Here is an 18,493-nt window from a genome sequence, read left to right on the forward strand (position 1 = left end):
GGTTAAGCCGGTACGCACTTAATCTCACACATATCTCATTCTATAGTATAGATGTGCGGGCATTGGCGTGTCGCTAAGTGTGGTTGCACAACGGGCACAAAAATTAAAACACAGGAAAACGGTTTCGAACACAAACTACTTTCACCGCCGCAGGCGTCGCCGATCGTCCTCGTTTAACCAATAAATCAATTATATTGATAAGTAAATTAGTACAGGAGGAGTTGTAGGGAACCCCTCAGGATGAATTGTAAATCTAGAAATAAAGCGAACCTAACAACACATAGGTGAAAAAATTAACGAGTAGATCTGAAAGACGAAATGAGTACGCTGATGTCATAGAATGACGGTCGTTATTGAGAGTCGACACCTTTTGCAAGCACCTACATAGACAAATTGATGTGAACTTATCCGATTTCTTATTTCTCGCGTTTGTCTCCGCATTCCTCACGGGGCATCTTTTTCACATCAATCGGAAGACACGCAGATTGATCGACTCGTGCAGCTGCGGCGTCGTGCACGCGCTCTTCGGTCTAATTACCATCGTTTAATGTAACAATATCACTAAAGCTTTTCTCTGATAGGCTCGTAGCTGCGGTTTTGTACACGCGTGTGCACACACAAACACATTCTCGCGCTCTGCGGTCTAACACCATGGTTAAATGACACAGTACTAAAAGCTTATCTGGTACATTGTAGGCGGCAGGGAACATATTCAGATCGTTATCAAGTACGTTTGTGACGCAGTTCTGTAAACGCACATACACGCAACGCACACGTACACACACACACACACACACAGACATAAAAACGGAGAGAGGGGGCAACCAAATTTAATTAACTTCTAGGGTTGTACGCGCCGTAACTACGATCTGACTATGAGACAAGCCGTAATGACAGGCTTCAGATTATAGTTGAGCACCTGGGTTTCTATGGGTACCTATGGGCACCTATGTACAGTACACGATCGTTTTTACAGCGATAGCTCTACTACTCCAGGTACAAACCCAGAAAACGCCTAGTTCCGTAAATCTGACCTTCAAGCTCACAGCCAAGGTCAAACTGGGACTTAGCCGGCCACTACTGGCGTCTGCTGCGTACGCCGTCTGGGTGCCCGTATCTTGAAAGCGATCTGCGATGTGGACAAAGTGCGCCGACTGCCGGTCGCTTCGTATGCGCTGTGCTTTCAACGCTTAGTACGCGTTGAAGCGAGACGCAGCACGAAGGTCAATTTGCTCATGGCTGCTGCCGCGCCGAGCAGCGTGCGTGTGTTGTCTTGTGGTGCAATTGTAGATGCGGTAGTTGCTGACGGCGCCGAGCAGCGCCTGTGTCCTGCTATCGCTCGACAAACTTGGTTTAACCGCGTTCAACCACGGCAATTGTTTTTTTTTTTATTCCGCCCTCACTGGGATGCGGCCACGGCAGCCAGGATCGAACCCGTTACCTCAAGCTTAGCAGCGTAACGCCGAAAGAGAGAGAGAGAGACGCCCGTACTTCGAGTTTGTAAAGTCCACACGCCACATATTAAGTCGATAGCTGTCACACAAGCGATGTTCAACCGTCCAAGTACGTAACTCGGTCCAGATTACGTGTTCCAGATCTCGTCCAATTCTGCCCGCAACAGTATATATAGGCGAACCTTTTTTGCACGTTTTTGGAATTCAATCGCGCGTGCGTGTTTGTGCCAGGAAAGAGAAACGGCGCCGGCGAAGTGTCAACGTCGTGAAAGGAGAGCAATAAATTCACACTTATGATTCGCCGACCCGCCGGCGCGAATTGATTCACACCAACACCCGGACAGCTCTCAGCAGCACCCGCGCCCACACGCACATACACAAAGAAAGAAAGAAAGAAAGAAAGAAAGAAAGAAAGAAAGAAAGAAAGAAAGAAAGAAAGAAAGAAAGAAAGACAGAAAGAAAGAAAGAAAGAAAGAAAGAAAGAAAGAAGGAAGGAAAGAAAGAAGGAAAACTACAGCGGAGGAGAGAGAGAAAGAAAGCGAGTGAGCGCTAGGTGCAAAATCACGACATCGAAAACTGAACTTTCTTTTGCACGTCGAATGTGTTCGGGATCCTCTTCAACTAGGAAAGGTTGGCGCTATCTTCTGCAGCCCTTGAGGGAGCACCGCTCAGCGCCCAACCTCCTCTTCAACGTTATTTTACCTCTTCTTTCTCTCTCTTTCTTTTCGGCGGCACAGGAAACGGAGAGATTCCTGATTCGCCAGCTGTGCTTTCGAGCAATTACACGTTTGGACAGCGCTGCGTCAGACGTCGCACGAGCGCCTAACGAGGTGGCGGTAGGGGAAAAAAAATATAAATAGGGACCTTAAAATAAATAAAAGAAATACGGCCAACCTCGACAACTTGACAGGCTTGTCGGGGGAAATTTGTTCACGACAAGTCCCGTTAGGGCCTAGATAGAAAAAAAGAAAGAAAAGAAGAAGGGGGAAAAAGGAAAACGAAGGATTAGGAAAACTCATCGGCAGCTCGACAATGACAGGTTTGGGGAAATTTGCTCTCAAATGTTCGCCAGTCACAATCGGGCTAGAATAGGGGGAAAAGCAGAAAGAAGAAAAACTCGCTCAATGACAATTTGATACCTCAATGGGGGGGTATCCAAATACAGAAAATTTCAAATCCAGAACGAGCGCGTCTGTTTCAATTTTAAGTATTCTCCACTTCAGAGATCGCCGTGTTGTAATAAACGTACCAGGGATTGTGGTCACTCCTCACCTGTAGCTGATTTCAAAGGTGGATGGAGTTGAACGGAATTTGAAATTGCACTGCGTCTATACCTACAGGATCAAGGGAATTCTACGTTTCTCCTGTTTCTAGAAGCAGAATATGCGGTATTCGATTCAATACGCGAAGCCCTATATCTCGAATATATACGCGTTAGATTCGAAAATTTCGATACACTGAAACATCTCCTCACAAAAAAAAACAAGAGAAAGAAAGAAACGCCGTTTTTGCAGGAGAAGCGTGCGTTGCTATGGCCATATAAAACGAACAAGGCCCATCGTCTGATTGAATGATTGTACTGCGCTATACAGAGAGTGTGTGAAAAGAGTTTCCGTCGTCGCACAAACGAGATTTAAATAATTATTTTGGCACGAAATTCTCTGGTCACAAATTATTTACTGATTGTGGAGCATACGAACACATTGTAAACAATCGAGGTGACGCCACCGTTTCTCTTTCTTTTAACAGCGGAGCTGTTCTAAGTCGAGCGTGCGCCGCCACGCAGGAGCAGAGCCAGAGAGGTCACGTGACCCGCTCGCCGAGAGGAGAGGAGCCGACCAATCGGAGCGCACGCCGGGGAGGAGGAGGAGAGGCGCCGTGGTATATAATAACAGCTAGGTGTTTGCGCCGCGCGCTCTTCGCACGATGGACGCCGCTCGGCGTCCATCGCTGTTAAAAGAAACATACGCGACAGTCGCAGAAACAGAACGACCAACAGCACCGCTGTTTCGACAGATTTCGCTTTGTGTAACTGGCTGCATTTTTAGAATCACTTGTAGCATATAGCAGAATTCAGTCTGTAGAAAGGCGGACGTGCGCAACAAACCACGATGTACAGGTGGCTAATTAAAAGCATTCACTAAATTTACTGTTGAATTATTCACTTTAGGGCGCGTGTTCCAACTGAGAAATTGAAGCCGAGTAGAGATGAAGTCATGCCTGCTGCGCAGGAATCCTATAAGACTATAGCGCTACTTCCGAGAAACCAGGCCCCGAAACCCGCTAAAGAATGCGCACCGGCGTTCCGGTTAAGATCGTCCAGTCAAAGATGTAACAGACCGTCCCCCCCTGCTACCAATTCTTAAAGCAATTCCAATAAAGCGCCAACCATTCCAATAAATTCATTCATTCGTTGAAGAGAGCGCTTTCGCGAGTTAAGCAGCTCGTAACGCTGATACGCATGTTCGGAGGAAAAAAAAAAACTTTTTTTTTTTTTTAAGCACGCGGCGATTTGGCAATCGCTATCCACCAGCCACTGAAATTAGCTACGCCTGGAGCCGCTTGACGAATGAAGAACCATAGCAAGACACGAGCGATATCCCATTAAGTTTTTGCTGGCGTCAGCAGCCCGTTTGTGGGATTACTCTGGCTCCCCGGGGTGTCGCGACGTGCAATAGAAATGCCACCACATGTCTTCTGGAGCGGCCCAGTGGCAGCTGACAATCAAAGACTATTGTGCTTCGTTTTCTTTTTATTTCCTAATTAACCTCCGATTGTATGAACTACTTGTCCGAAGAAAAAAAAGAAAAAGAAAACTTTTGAACTGACTTTAAATTACTTGTACGTATGCGGGCTTGAAACATGTTAAATTAGATTCACGCCATTTGATATATTCAGCAGTGTGTTTTTAATTAAGAAAAACGGATATCTCGAAAGCGCGTGGTGCTATCTTAGCATTTCCGTAAAGCATATACGTGACTTTAATACCGATCGGTTTCAATTTAGCAATTTAAACGTACGTAAGTGCTAAAGTAAAAAGTAATAAATTAATTAGTGAAACTTGTTTATTAGCTATTTGCGACACTGGGATTTGTCGCGCAAGTAATATCCACTTCTTCAGATAACCTGGAACGGCATGCCTCACAGATAGACAGGATAACACTACCACTTGTTATTAAAGCCAGTACTTCTCTATCTTGTCATGTGCGGTACATTCAGTACACGTGGAACATTCGTACCAGCTCAAAGATGTGTGCGGTGAAAGTAGGCAAGATTCCTTATACACGTTATTGACCCTTTTCGCGGCGATCCCGTGGGCGCTGCCATGTTTGATCACGTGGTGACGCGTGCATTGCTTGCCTCAACTGCCTCCGTTGCCTCCTTGTTTACAAACGGAAGTGTATGACGCCGGCGCGGCTTAGAAAACCTCTGTTTTCGGGAGATATCGTAAACGGTGACTGGGTGAACGACACGAAGCTTTGATCACAGCTTCAGATAACATGCAAAAGCGCTTTCGGAGCTGATTAACCTATGTTCAAACGGCGCAAGCAGCGTATATTGTGCTTGTTCTAAAAGCGGGGCTAAATATGTATTCCAAGCTATTCAAACATTCCGCTCATGAATTGAATCAGGATCAGTGTGTTTTGCTCCTTGTACTTTATTTGGTAAATATTTTGAAGCAGCGGCTTGTCAGTTTGTGACACAGTGAAGTTCCTCGGTGCGGCCACTATCTGCTTATTTTATGCCTAATCGCTCGCGGGTGTGCTCAGTTCCGATAGAGTTGTTCTTGCTGCGCACAAGGCTTGAAACGTAGCTGATCTGCACATTGCAATACCTTGTAGCAAATGCGTATTATCGCGAGTAACTCGTTCACTCTTGTGGAGTGAGTGAGTGAGTCAACTTTAATAAATATCCGGCAAATTGATGGCCTGGGTCTAGGCCGCGCCGGGGGCAGCAGAGAGACCCTGTCTCTCGGTAGCTTCCCGGGCTTGCTGGATGGCCCAAAGTTGGTCCTGAAGATCAGAGCTAGTCAGTGCGGTTCTCCACCGCGCCCTTAGTTCATCCGGGGGGACTGCAATTCTCCTCTGAACTATTTGACAATCCCAGAGTATGTGGACCGTCACGAAACATTCAGTTTCGACCATACGTGCACTATCGATGTAGTACCGTCACTTATTGTGCGAATATAGTGCGCATATATTCAAGTGTGCGCCCATTGACTTATTCTTTACACGTTGGCGAAAGAGTGGATTTAAGTTTCCGTGCTGGTTGGGGTAGATGTGCGTAAATACTGTGCGCGAAACCTATTATGACAGGAGGCAGCGCTACTCCCGTTATCATTGTTTAAAGAGCAGTGCTCACTCTTGCCGACGTACCGGGGCTGGAGCCCTTTATTTGAAGGTTAGCAATACAACGCAGGCGGACGAGCAAATTTGTGTATCCTAGAGGAGAGCCGTACATCTCGAAGTGCCGGAAACACGTACGGACAATTGCAGCAGCGGTCCGCGAACTTGGCCCCACATATTTATTACATTCCTTAATATGCCAGTCACTATTTTTGCAGCCAACTACTGCAGACTTCAATCCACAGGATTCAAACCAGAGCGAATGGTGCACAGTGCGTTATCGAAAACTCAGTCGTATTTCCGACAGCTGATCGCACAGAAGCAAGGTAAAGCGGTAATGGTTTCGTATTCGTGCGCGGTCGCTGAGGAGAGGTATGGCGCGCCGCCGTAAGCGCCATCTCGTTTCTCTAAAACAAACTGCTCCGCGAAAAGGGTCAATATGTCAAGACATTGCCCACACAGCGTGTTTTACTTGCGATAACAAATTCCACTTTGTGTTTGTGTTCGTGACATCTTCTTGTCTGAAGCCAGTGTTGTGTCATATGTAATTACGCAAATAATAATATAGGTGAAAAAAGGCGCGATGGTGTGCATGAGAATCTTGGAGCAAACTGCCGTAGTTCCCCGAGTGTGTGCCAGATGGCGCCACAATGAAGCGCTAAATACCCTGGATATTTACATCGAGATTTGAAAAAAAAAAACAAACACCAAAACACCATAGAGATTTACAAGAATGGCATAAATCAATTAGAAGAAAAAATCTGCACGATAACACAAATGGCAGTACCTTGCTATTTGAGGCTCGAGCTAGTTTGCCTAAGGACAAAAACATACCGGAGCAAATATTCCCAACAGGTAGACGCGTGTGTCTACTGCAGTAAAATATCCGGAGACCACTCAGTGCATCCTAAGGGAGTGCGAAGGTACTCACCCAGCGAGACCCGTAGGTAACGTACACCTTCCAGAAACGACTTAAAGTGGACGGGAGCATTAACCAGTCAGCAGTTGAGATACGCAAGAGACGTGAAGAGTACTGGTGGAAAAAAACAGGGAAGATATTGATACGACCGGATCTGTTACAGGCATAGGCAGCGGTACAAGGTAGATGTAGAAGTTTTTCAGGAGGAGAACAAAGATTAAGGGAGATGTAGGCAAAATTGTAGACTGAAAAGCATGTATAGCGTACGTGGTTAGCTCAAGGAAGCTACAGGTGAACATTTGTCACCGCCCCGTTTTAAAGGGGCCGGATGCCAATGAATCACCATCATCATCGAAGCAATCACAAGGGCGTAGTATCGGCGCCTTGTCAACGCAAGTTCGTCAGCCTGTACCTCAAGCGACGATTGATGAGCAACATCATGTACGCATACAAGGAAGAATTCATCTGACAGAGAAAAAGAAAACAACCTTATAACGTGCTAACTGAAAACTGGGACCTCTGTCTTTCGTCGCCTCCAACCTACCATCTCTACGTAACAAAACCCCATGTAACAGACTAAACGCTATCCCCAGATAGAGTTCAGCCGACGTATAAAGGTTGTAACACGTAAGATAAACTCGATGGACTAGAGAGCGCGAAGGAGCCGCGTTCGTCAATCCGCACGCAAAAGAAAGAAGTTCAGCAAGGAATTAAAATTAATTTGCTCTTTCTTGTGGCGTGGAATAAACAAAGAAAAGAGTGCGCTTCAAGGAACAATTAATAATACACTAATAATAATAATAATAATAATAATAATAATAATAATAATAATAATAATAATAATAATAATAATAATAATAATAAAGACTTCACTGTTACCTACCTATATGTTATGACGCAACGCTATCCCGAAGCAGGCGAAGCACGCTTGAAAACTGAGCACTATGCGAGCGCTATACTTGAAAGCAATTTCTTCTTTCTTTTTTTCTTCTTTCATTCTCTCGATATATACTTTGTCCTCGCTTTCAATGGACGGCGAAAGACAAACGCTTCGACCGCGAAGATGACTCACAGGTACACCGCCGCACACAGGCCGCAAAGCAACTGTGAATTCGCGCAGCACCTTGCACCATGGAAAGTATAGGAACAGCGGATTCGCAATCTATAGCAGATCGGAACTCCGGAACTGCTTGTCAAACACTCGCACGAAGTGGGGGACAAGGGCTAAAGTAAGAGCTAGAGAAGACTTAACAAAGACAAATCCGGTTGAAGTGTCCATATAATTGCTATCGCAATAAAAAAAAAAAAAGCATTATGGCCGAGTGGGTCGCGCAATGAAGAGAGACAGAGAGATATATAAAAATAAAAAACGAACAGCCGCCAGAAAAGTTGGCCAACAAACGGATAACGATATGACAGGTCGTGAGGCTGGGATAGGAGCAGCTGTGAGACCCGCTATGCTGTTAAGAAAAGACGAAGAAGAAGGAAAAAAAAATTATCGCCGCGAAACAGCGTGCACCTATAGATGTCGCCGATAAACCATGACCGACCAGCTGTGCTCGCCGACCAATATAATAGCGCACTTGAACTCCACTAATTTCCCCACGACCAGAACAAAGAGACGGGGTAGAGGAGGAGGAGGAGGAGGAGGCGGAGCGAGAGAAAGACGTTAGACGAAGAGATACAAGCTAGAAGAGTGTGTCGCTGGCCTTCTTTGTTTCTTTCTTGTTTTCTTTTTTTCTTTAGTGCTACGGGCACCCGCACAAAGGAAGGTCATATACACGCACGACAGTATCAAGAGCTGTCATCCTCGTATGCTAATGCGGAAACAACGCCTGCCAGAAGCGCCTGCTGACACAGCGACAACTCTGCTGGCTCTATGTATAGTACAGTCATAAGAGGCCAACAAAAAATGACACCAAGGACATCATAGGGGAAATTACTTGTAGTTCTTACCTGAATTTAAAAGAAATTACAAAGGGAAATTAAAGTGGCTGAATATATATATATATATATATCGAGCTCCTTGCATACAACACTTCGACCCCGTCTAGAGTATGCATGCTGGGACCCGTAATTTAAAAGGGATGTTGATAAGCTAGCAATGGCTCAAAGGAGGGCAGTAAGATTCATCTATAACGCCTATCACAACCTTGATTCGCTTTCATCACTGATGGTTAGTAAAGACTTCCCACTTTTAGAACAACGCAGAGCAATCGCCAGGCTCAAGTTTCTTTTCTTGCTCCGCACTCGGCAGTTTAATGTCAATCCTGGTAAATACCTTTCTCCCATTTTTCCCCGTCAGACCAGACATAGTCGCAATCACGACCTGACACCATATTTCGCACGTATTAACATTTTCAAACACGCGTTGTTGTTGTTGTTGTTGTTTTCCCGCGAATTATCAGCGAATGGAACGCACTAACGCCATACTCTGGTCTACATTTTGACAACTCATGAACTAACTTGTGTTTCCTTTTTCTTTCTGCGCATAAAAGTGATTTTACAGAGTTGTCCAATGTTCTTGCCTCCAATGTATTTTTAATTATGTTGTTTAGTCTGTGATTGTCCTCGAGTGGTAATGCTTCCTATATTCTGTTGTATAACTTGTTCAGTCTCATTCACTATGTTAATTCTTCCGCCCCTCCTGCTTGGTCTTCGGACTGCAGTATGTATACTAAATAAATAAAACATACAGGGTGTTTCAGCGAACACTTTCAAAATTTATTTAAGGTTTTCTGTGGCAGATAGCCCAATTCTAGTTAATGAGGTTGTCTACTCGAAGAGGCGGACATTACTTGCACACAACATTTAAATGCATAATCAACTAATTAACAAAAATTCACTAATTAAGTTTAGAACTGATTACCTGATGGCCAATATTGCAATTTACGAATTGTAGCCGTGGAGTTCGCAAGGCCGATCCACTTGGAACGAATTCTCGGGATGACACCAGTCTCGAGATAATTCCCGAACTTTGCGGAGAAATGCATTGGCGTTCCAGTTAATTTTGACCTTCAATGCAAAAAACGACGTTTTGTTAAGAACCTAACTGGAACGCCAATGCATTTCTCCGCAAAGTTCGGGAATTAATATCTCGAAACTGGTGTCATCCTGAGAATTAATTCCAAGTGGATCGGCCTTGCGAACTCCACGGCTACAATTTGTAAATTGCAATATGGGCCCTCAGGTAGTTAGTTAAAAACTTAATTCGTTAATTTCTGTTAATTATTTGTTATGCATTTCAATTTCTTGTGCAAGTAATGTCCGCCTCTTCGAGTAGACCAGCTCATGAACTGGAATTGTGCTACCTGCCACAGGCAACCTTTAGGAATTTTTGAAAGTGTTCGCTGAAACACCCTGTATATATTATCGCCTATCAGACGCTAAATGGCAAGCGTGTACTAATGCATGCTGCAAATGATTTTTGAATGTAAATATCTATTTTGCCGTTTTGTGTGATCTGACTCTGGTTCAGCGTTTCTCTACGCTCCTAAAAAGGGTGGCATGGCATCGTCAGGCACTATATACAGTATGCCGCATTTAGCGGTGTCTCTTAAGACAATTTTGAAAGTTGCCTCGAATAAACGAATAGCTGATGCGAAATGGCGGCGCGCCGTCTGAGCACGAGGTAAGGGGTTCGATATACCCGACCACGACGGCCGCATTCTGACGGGTACGGAATGCAAAAAAAAAAAAAAAAAAAAAGATAATAAAATAAAAAAAGAAGCTCTGGCACAGGACGTATACGCTGATGAGATCCAGATAGTCGAAACGATTCCTGCGCCTCCACTACGGTCACAGTTGTAGATCAATCAATTAATTAATCAACCTTGCTTGCCTTCAATTATCCGACGATGCACCGGCGTATTTTGGCATAACGCGACGGAGACGGCTGCGGATATGAACGGGCGCACCGATAGCGCGAAAAACACTGATATCTATTCATTTAATTTTACTAATGCTGCTCTTATGCAAGCTCGTTTCCATTTCAGGAATCGACAAGAAATTCCGAATCGCCGAAATATATGGAAGCTAGCTGCCATGAACTTCGGACGATATGTCGGCGTGCGCCAGAATGAGCTCATTTTCATTTTAAAAAAAGAAAAAAAAAATGGTAAGGTTACAAAGACTCATTTTCCATCAACGCATGCACTGTAAGGAATTCGTACGATCCCCCTTTTAACAGACTTCACCGAGCGATGCTCTAATGAACTGAAGGCCGCGCAGTATCGAACGCAATCTGAAAGCAAACACTGCCGAGGCTGCAGCGCAGCCGCGCGCGCGTGGTGTGACTGCGGGACATTGGGGAAAACGCGACTTTCCTATAGGCGTAATATTACTGTGCGCCGTCCTATATAAGGCAGTCCAGGGAGCGCTCAACTGCGGTGGCGTGCCGTGATCCGCCAGGCTGTCCCTCAACGGCGGGGAACAGCTTGGGAATGCAGTGCACGCAACAATTGTGCCCTGTCCCGTCTACATGCATAACGTGTGGAGACAATAGAGGAGGATACGATTGAGATGGGGTGAGTCGCGATGGTTAGGACTGTACCATCCGGCAGTACTCGCCAGGCTTGCACTGACGTCACTGTAGCCGCCATGATGTGCACCGACACGATGATAAGCTGGGTCCGTAACGTCACGTGAGAGCTTTCAATAAGATGGATTGGGCTGAAGTGCTCGTAGTCGCCATGTTGGTGCCCCGACACGGTGATAAGGTGGGTGCGTGACGTCACGTGAAAGCTATCAATATGTAACACTACTACAACAGCCACTTTATATACTGCAATACTGCTACTGCAATACGCCGGCTACCACAAAACGGTGACAGTGGGCGGGGCCGGCTTTAATGGGTTTAGAGAACTAGCCGCAGTATCTTGTGACTGTCCAACCGCTATCGTAGGCCGATCCCGAAGATAATGTAGTTATAATGCAGCTGTAAAAATCGCACGGTGGTATCAGTATACCACTGGTACACGTGGCTACACTCCGACACATGCGCTGAATTGTATACGTACCTACGTAAATAGTTGCAAAATACTGCCATATCCCCCTCCCAACGGTACGTGGATCTCGTTGTAAAGCAATAGACCAGCGGTCGGGGACGCTCAAATTACTTCGTTGTACAGGCGTTCTCAATACACATGAAAAGTTAGGAATTCGGTCGGGACATAATCATTCGTTATACAGGTCATCTCGTTGTAGCGGCGTTGGTTGTAGAAGCGCTCTACTGTATATCGAAAGTATGCACATGTTCAGTACATCCGACCTCAGCTATACACTTCTGAGACTTTTATAAAAAGCATCTCGGGGGGTGGGGGAGGGTTGTTTAACTATCAGCACGCGCGCAACTACAAAGAGAGAGAGAGAGAGAGAGAAGGAGCGATAAGCTGAGTCAACGAAGACAGACGGACATTTCTTGAATTGATGAAAAGTTAAGATCGGCTAGAACACGTGTTCTCGTTTTTCTTGTACCATCGACAGAATAGATTAAAAGTCACTGGCTTGAGGATCCGGAACACGCTCGGCGAAAAAAAAAAAAAAAAGGACCCCCACGTTTTTTTCGTTTCCGCTTTCGTCAGCGTTTCAACACGCAGAAAGTCATGGGACTTGGTACAAGCTCGTTGAGAAACCAGTCGAGCAACGATTGCAGACGGCGCTCTGAAGTAACCACGCGTAAGAGCGTACGTTTTCTGGCCTTGTCGCCGTTTGTTCACGTTAACGCTAGCGTTTCGTCGGCTCGCGTGTGTGTGGGTAGCTACATGTACCAACATTCGCCTCTTACACTTGAGCCCACTGCATTCCGAAGTGACTTGACGAGGTTTAAGGCAAAAGTTTGGCTGTCTCGCTACCTATACGCAAGCGGTGTTGAACGGCAGACAGTCGAAAACAGCACCGACGAATTCGGCAAGTAGCCGCATTTATAGTTATCGCCACGACAGGGACTAATTGCGTGTCTCTGCATAGAAATAGTTAGCATTGCCGGGTACAGCGTTTTCAAGGTGACTTCGGTTACTAACGTCCAGCGAAGCCCATGTCCGAGAACTTCATGGAAGATTTCGGCGTGAAATGCATTTTACTCGACACACGCACATGTGACCCCTGCGCGTATTGCAATGTCATCCGAAAACGTAGCGAGTGACAAGCAATAAGCGAAGTGTCTCCTGCAGCTTGATACCCACAGCGTTTAGTTTCCTACGTGCGTGCTTTTTACACACGTGGTTCTGAAGTATTAAAGAAAGTTAAAACAAGCAGCGCAGTATGCATGGTCGTCGAGGAAAGAGCAAGCGGAGAAACACCGAGCTATGTATGCCAGCGAAAGAATCGAGAGAAGAGGGGGGAAAAAATAAAAAATAAAGAAAACCGCTCGGAAGGCCAATAACGCGAAAAGATTCGATGTCACAGGTTCCGTTCGGATTCGAGGTCACGGTCGCGCCGTTTCCTCGCGCGACACGGTTCCAGCCGGATTTCGATTCGGTTCCTCCGAGCTGACACAGCTTAGCTATACGGAGCATACAGACACACACACACACACACACACAGCTGCTGCTGCTGCAACGGCGCACACACGCAAACCGGCGCCGTTGTTGGCGAAGCTACCGCGGGCGCACAATCTGAGGATAATGCCCGCACCTGCGAAATCTCCGGCCGTCGCATTACACGAAGCGACACAAACGGACTAAAAAATAAGCGACAAGCGCGTCCAAAGGTTTTCTCAGTTCGTCTGCAGCTAAGCGCAAGCGCACCGGTCTGCAAAAACCACGCCTCTCAACAATCAACTGACGTGATAAAATTGCGGAAAAGTACACGAAGGCGAATCGACGCAAGCTAAAGATAGCGCACATTTTCACAGTGCCAGTGTCGTGTTTAGCACCTAGTAAAACACCACAAAAAAAACGGAACTCGCGCAAAAAAAAAAAAAAAAAAAAAAAAAAAAAAACACCACGCCGGCGTGCATTAGTCACAGACGGACTTCGTGCTCCGATCAAAGTAAACGTACAGGAAGCGCGCGAATTCTCTTCGAGGTAATCGACCGAGGACATCGACGCAGATCTCGTTTGTGTTAGCATCGAACAAACCTGAAAACGCGATTAGGAGCTGAAACCAGGCAGTTGGGCACGAATATGTCACGCTCAGCTGGCGGGAGTTGGCGCGCGACAGCGCTCACTGCGCGCGCGAGGTTGCCGGGTTCCAGACGTGCAGGTAAAAAGCAACCACTGCGGCCGTCTCGGCCGAAACATGTAGCCTCGGCGTCGCTGCAACAGGCGTTGTAACATGTCGCGTAGACGTTGCGGAAGGTACGGTTTCACGTTTGCGCGCCCAATGTTCAATACTGAAAGTAAAAACAAAAGTACGACTCACCGCTGCAGTTCCGTGAGCGCGGTCCACAACACACACGCACGTACCAGACGCTCACCGCCCGCGCATCGAGCTGAACGTCACGTGGTACAAAGGTTGGCAACGAAACTCGCGTGGAATGCACCAGATGGCGATAGGCATCGGGCAGCCAAGTAATCATAGGCATCCAGAGTGGTTGTGCGAGGTGCCATTGTAACATGTTTTCTAACTTTTACGAACTATTAAGTAATAACGATAAATCTTTTTCTGCTTTTATCAGACACACTATCCAAGCATGATGTTCATCTTTGAGAGCTTATTTTTCCACTTGGAAAGCTTATGCTGCTATATGTACTGAAGGTATGTAGTAACGTTGAAGTAGCACTGCCAAGCTAGCCAAGCTCACGCGCCTAGCTGTTATTGGTATTAGGATGGTTACTGCTGTAGATATGGAAAGTCGATGCTGACTGCAACTTGGATAAGTGGAGAAAATTACGGGAAAACGTGCTGAAATTAAGTCAGCAGAGTGGAACGGTGTCGCCATCTACCGGCAAACATACCACACGGTGTGGGTGCCACTACTCAAGTCGGTTTTAATCTTCGAGGCCATGGTTTTTTACCGTATTGGTGGTGTTCAAAACCTAAAGTTCATGCCTGTTCTCGGCTCCCAAAAGGACGTCCGGCTATTTCAACCTGAAAAAGCATAGTCTTGAAAATCCGCGTTTTTAATTCAGAGGACGCTACTTTATTAAGCGTGATTTTGGACACCACCTATTGACGTACAAGAAACAGATCCAGTTGAGCTATTATGCAAAATAAAAAATAAAACGTTTATGCCGCTCCAAAGAAGCCAGCGGCAAGGGCGAAGGACTTTCGTGGCTATAAACTGGTGCACTTGAGCAGACCACCAACGACGTTTTTGAAGTCACCAAATCGTTGCGCTAGCTGTGCAAAATACGAAAAAAGGGACGGAACAACTAAGTGCGTCTCCTGCTCCACTGTCCCTTTGGTTTTCCCTTTAATATATTCACAGTTTACCAGACACAGTTAAGGTGATGTCAGCTTCTTTTGAGCAGATGTACCACATGCAAAATCAAAGAAGCAACGTCAACTGCTTGTGAAGGTGGCGCCGCCCTAGTGGACTTCAGAAACGAGTGGCTGGGCCATATGAAGAGGACAGGCATTGAGGTATGATAAAGACCAAGATGGCAGCCTCCTTCAGTACGAATACTCCGAATGTGATGACGCTAAAGAGAGTATGTTTTCACACATGATGCACGAGTGTTTACACGTTCAAGCGCTTTATTCACCGAAAAAATTACACTTGTCGCTGATGATCAATGTCTTACAGTTCATGCTGAGGCAGGAAGTTCTGAAACTGTATCGGGACACTCTGCGAGCGATACGCGCTGTTGGCGACGAGCGGCAAAGAAAGGAGCTGCAGACTTGGGCGAGACACGATTTTGACAGCAACAAGCACGTTACAGAGGAGGTGCGTGTTGTGCTCACGGTGACAGCTGTATTTGTGTTTGCGACTTCCATGTGACATATTAGTGCCGACAACGGAGTATGCTGCCGATGAAGAGGGTCTGTCGAAACCAAATGGTTCACGTTATTAAAGATGTCAGTTTATAACCGTATCTGTCTTCAGTTTTTCGGATTCATGCAAAGAACAACCAGTGTAATTCTTTCACTTAATCCAGTCAGTGGACAAAAGAAGGCCCGTTTTACTAACCCACTCGCTGAACCGTGAATGTGGATTGCTTCACGTGCATTACCGTGGTTACGGTTAGGTTAAATGTTCGCACGATTTAACCGTGTTAGGAAAAGCGTGACTTCTCGTGTCTTAAGAGATTACTAGTAGCGTATCGTCAATCCGAAGCGGACTGCTCGTAACAATTTGACTTCTTCATGCAGCCCCGATTACCTCCGAGAGTGCTGATGATAGATGCAAATCGTGATGTCAAGAGCTCGACGGAACACCGTCTGGTCACGTAAAAGCGTTATTCGCACAACAAGGGCGCTGACCACTTAACAATCAAATTGTGAACGAGGGATCTCTACAGATCCCAAAACGTCTGCGTTTTTTGACATTGGCCAGCGACTTGCTGGCCAATGGGTGCATATCCTGGAAACGGGAATTAGTTACAATGAAAACAGTGTACTGTAGCCACCATTTCTTACTATAACCAAAATTAAACTTGATCCACTGCTACAGTGTGTCTTATATCCTTGGAGTTGTTTTGGGACGTTTAATCAACAGTAGTTAAAAACATAGGTTACATTAGTTTAAACAGCCTTGCACGTGTCTTGTCGTTTCAGGATGCAATCAAGATGCACATCGCCCGAGGAAAACTGGCACTCAAGGAACTTCAGTCATCGGTACATCTTTCGAAGTAGCTGCTTCTCACCTATATCTATCGCACCTATATCTCAATAAAAGTTATTTTTTCCTTCATTGCTCATATTAGCTGTGATCATCCTGTCACCAGTGCACAGTTTTCAGCACCACCATTTAAAATGCTAATGGTACTTGGTTGCTTTGGATGTGCACTTGGTAGTCATTAAGCCTTCCTTCAGTGCATTTATGCAAGTGGCCTCTGCTTTGGCTGCCCTCCTAAGTTGCAGTGCTTTCAACCACAACTTAAGCCATTCCAACAAGAACCCATTACACAAATTTTGGCAAACTGTTATCACAGTCGGAAAAGCTAGGGGTAGTAAGAAATCGGCAGTTTCACCTAAAAGGGTGAAGCACTGACTGCGACAGCAACGTTTAGTGTTGCACTTGACCTTCTCGGACAGTGTTCTAACTGTATGCGGGTCCGTCTGACGCAGACAAGACCTACGCAGGTGCACAAAAATTTCTGGCACCCTAAAAAGCTTCAGCACACCAGTGCAAAGCCTGTGATGACATCGCACAGGTGCCAATACGCTGCCCATTAAGAGCCGCGCCAGTAAAATCACATCACTTTCAGGTTTGAGCACTGATATTGTTTTGCACGTTTAATAATATTTAATAGTCTAAGAAGATATAAGATAAAGGGCATGCGCTGTGAATGTTATGCTTCACGACATTTGTTTGTGGGCTGCTGTCTTCAAAATTCTGAGGAATAATTTAGTCAAGAACGCAACACCTAGTGTGAGCAACATTAGTGATTCAATAGTGTAGCAGTATAACCCACATACATGGCACTGGATAAGCATATACCATACATATATCTGAAGATATGCGTAGCTCGAGGGCGACACAGAAAATTCGCTTGGAGTGTCCCTGTAATTGTTATCGCAATAAAAGATGTCATCACCATTGATCTTTCTCCATGAACACTAAGTATGCGCTAGTAATGGTAATATCTACCACAGAATTTCACACTAATGTTATTAAAATGAACTAATCTGCCACTAGCATGTCCACAAAGCCAAGATGGGAATGACTGGTGGTAGACCTTGTCACAGACCCTGCCAGTGCAAGCTGTCAGTCTGTACGTCTGTCTGCGATTTCTGACAAGAAAGGAGCAATAGTTACCTGGCTAACATGGCTATCAGTACACATAGATGTGTTGTGAACTGTTAGGGCTTACAACAGAACTAGAACCATGACAAAAACAAAATCACCTTTATGTTTGACGAGGAACAGATGACAAAAAGAGAAGAATGTGCAACCGAGCTGTCGGGCATTATAACAAGAAAAACTGGTTTACTGATTGAGTAAATCTGGTTTACTGATTACTGGTTGAGTCGGGACTCGGGACATTTACTCAAAAGCCAGGACTGCCCCGCTAAATTCAGGTCTATTGGCAACCCTACTCAACCTGCTACAAACCTGCTTATATGCAGTAACCTTGCTTCCAGTGGTGGTGACCACAAAGTTGCCACAACCACCGCAGGACAGTCGCAGGGCTTTCGCATAAAAAATCTTAAGGCTCCTTTGAGGAGCTGTGTTATTCTTGGTTTGTACCGTAACTTGTGCATCATAACTTGCACAGTGCCAACTTTTCATTACACATAAGTGTAGTTCCATCAGAGCTTGAACCCTATTCACTAATAAAAGTTTAATACTCTAGCACCTTCCTTCACAGAGAGAAAGATAATGATGTGTCTAAATGATTGCTCAAGGGCTGTCTTGGGAAGTAGGTGAAATGAAGGGAGACTGGACTGAGTGTCACTCACTATGAAAGCTTCACATGCAAAGATCTACAATTAATTAAGTCTCTTTTAATGTTAGGCTGTGGTCAGACTTAGCCATCAAACAATGTGAATGTCTTTAGTACTTAGCATTCGCACATGAGGCAATATATAACTGGAGTTGCCAGTCATGTGTAAGCATAACATTTCTCTTGTGGAACACACTTTTGCTAGACTATGTGAGCCTGCTCTCTTACACAATGACAACACTTCAAAATCACGACGCCCATTGTGTGCATCTTGGAGCAGCT

General features: G+C 45.5%; 2 protein-coding genes across 2 annotated transcripts in view; one reads left to right on the forward strand and one right to left on the reverse strand.

The window, feature by feature from the left end:
• The window catches only part of LOC119461145 (uncharacterized), a 494,611-nt gene extending 480,400 nt beyond the window's left edge, over nt 1-14,211 (reverse strand). The window contains exon 1 of the mRNA XM_037722353.2: nt 14,082-14,211. The gene's annotated coding sequence lies outside the window, so the exon portion shown is untranslated. The remainder of the gene's footprint in view (nt 1-14,081) is intronic.
• Nucleotides 14,212-15,219: 1,008 nt separating this feature from the next.
• On the forward strand, nt 15,220-16,511 carry LOC119461149 (LYR motif-containing protein 2-like). The gene is made up of 3 exons (XM_037722360.2): nt 15,220-15,313; nt 15,409-15,549; nt 16,380-16,511. The coding sequence occupies exons 1-3, from the start codon at nt 15,248-15,250 to the stop codon at nt 16,455-16,457; spliced, it is 285 nt and encodes a 94-aa protein (XP_037578288.2). The 5' UTR covers nt 15,220-15,247; the 3' UTR covers nt 16,458-16,511.
• The last annotated feature ends 1,982 nt before the right edge of the window (nt 16,512-18,493 follow it).

Source organism: Dermacentor silvarum, chromosome 8 (assembly GCF_013339745.2).
Source record: "Dermacentor silvarum isolate Dsil-2018 chromosome 8, BIME_Dsil_1.4, whole genome shotgun sequence".
Classification (NCBI taxonomy): Eukaryota; Metazoa; Arthropoda; class Arachnida; order Ixodida; family Ixodidae; genus Dermacentor; species Dermacentor silvarum.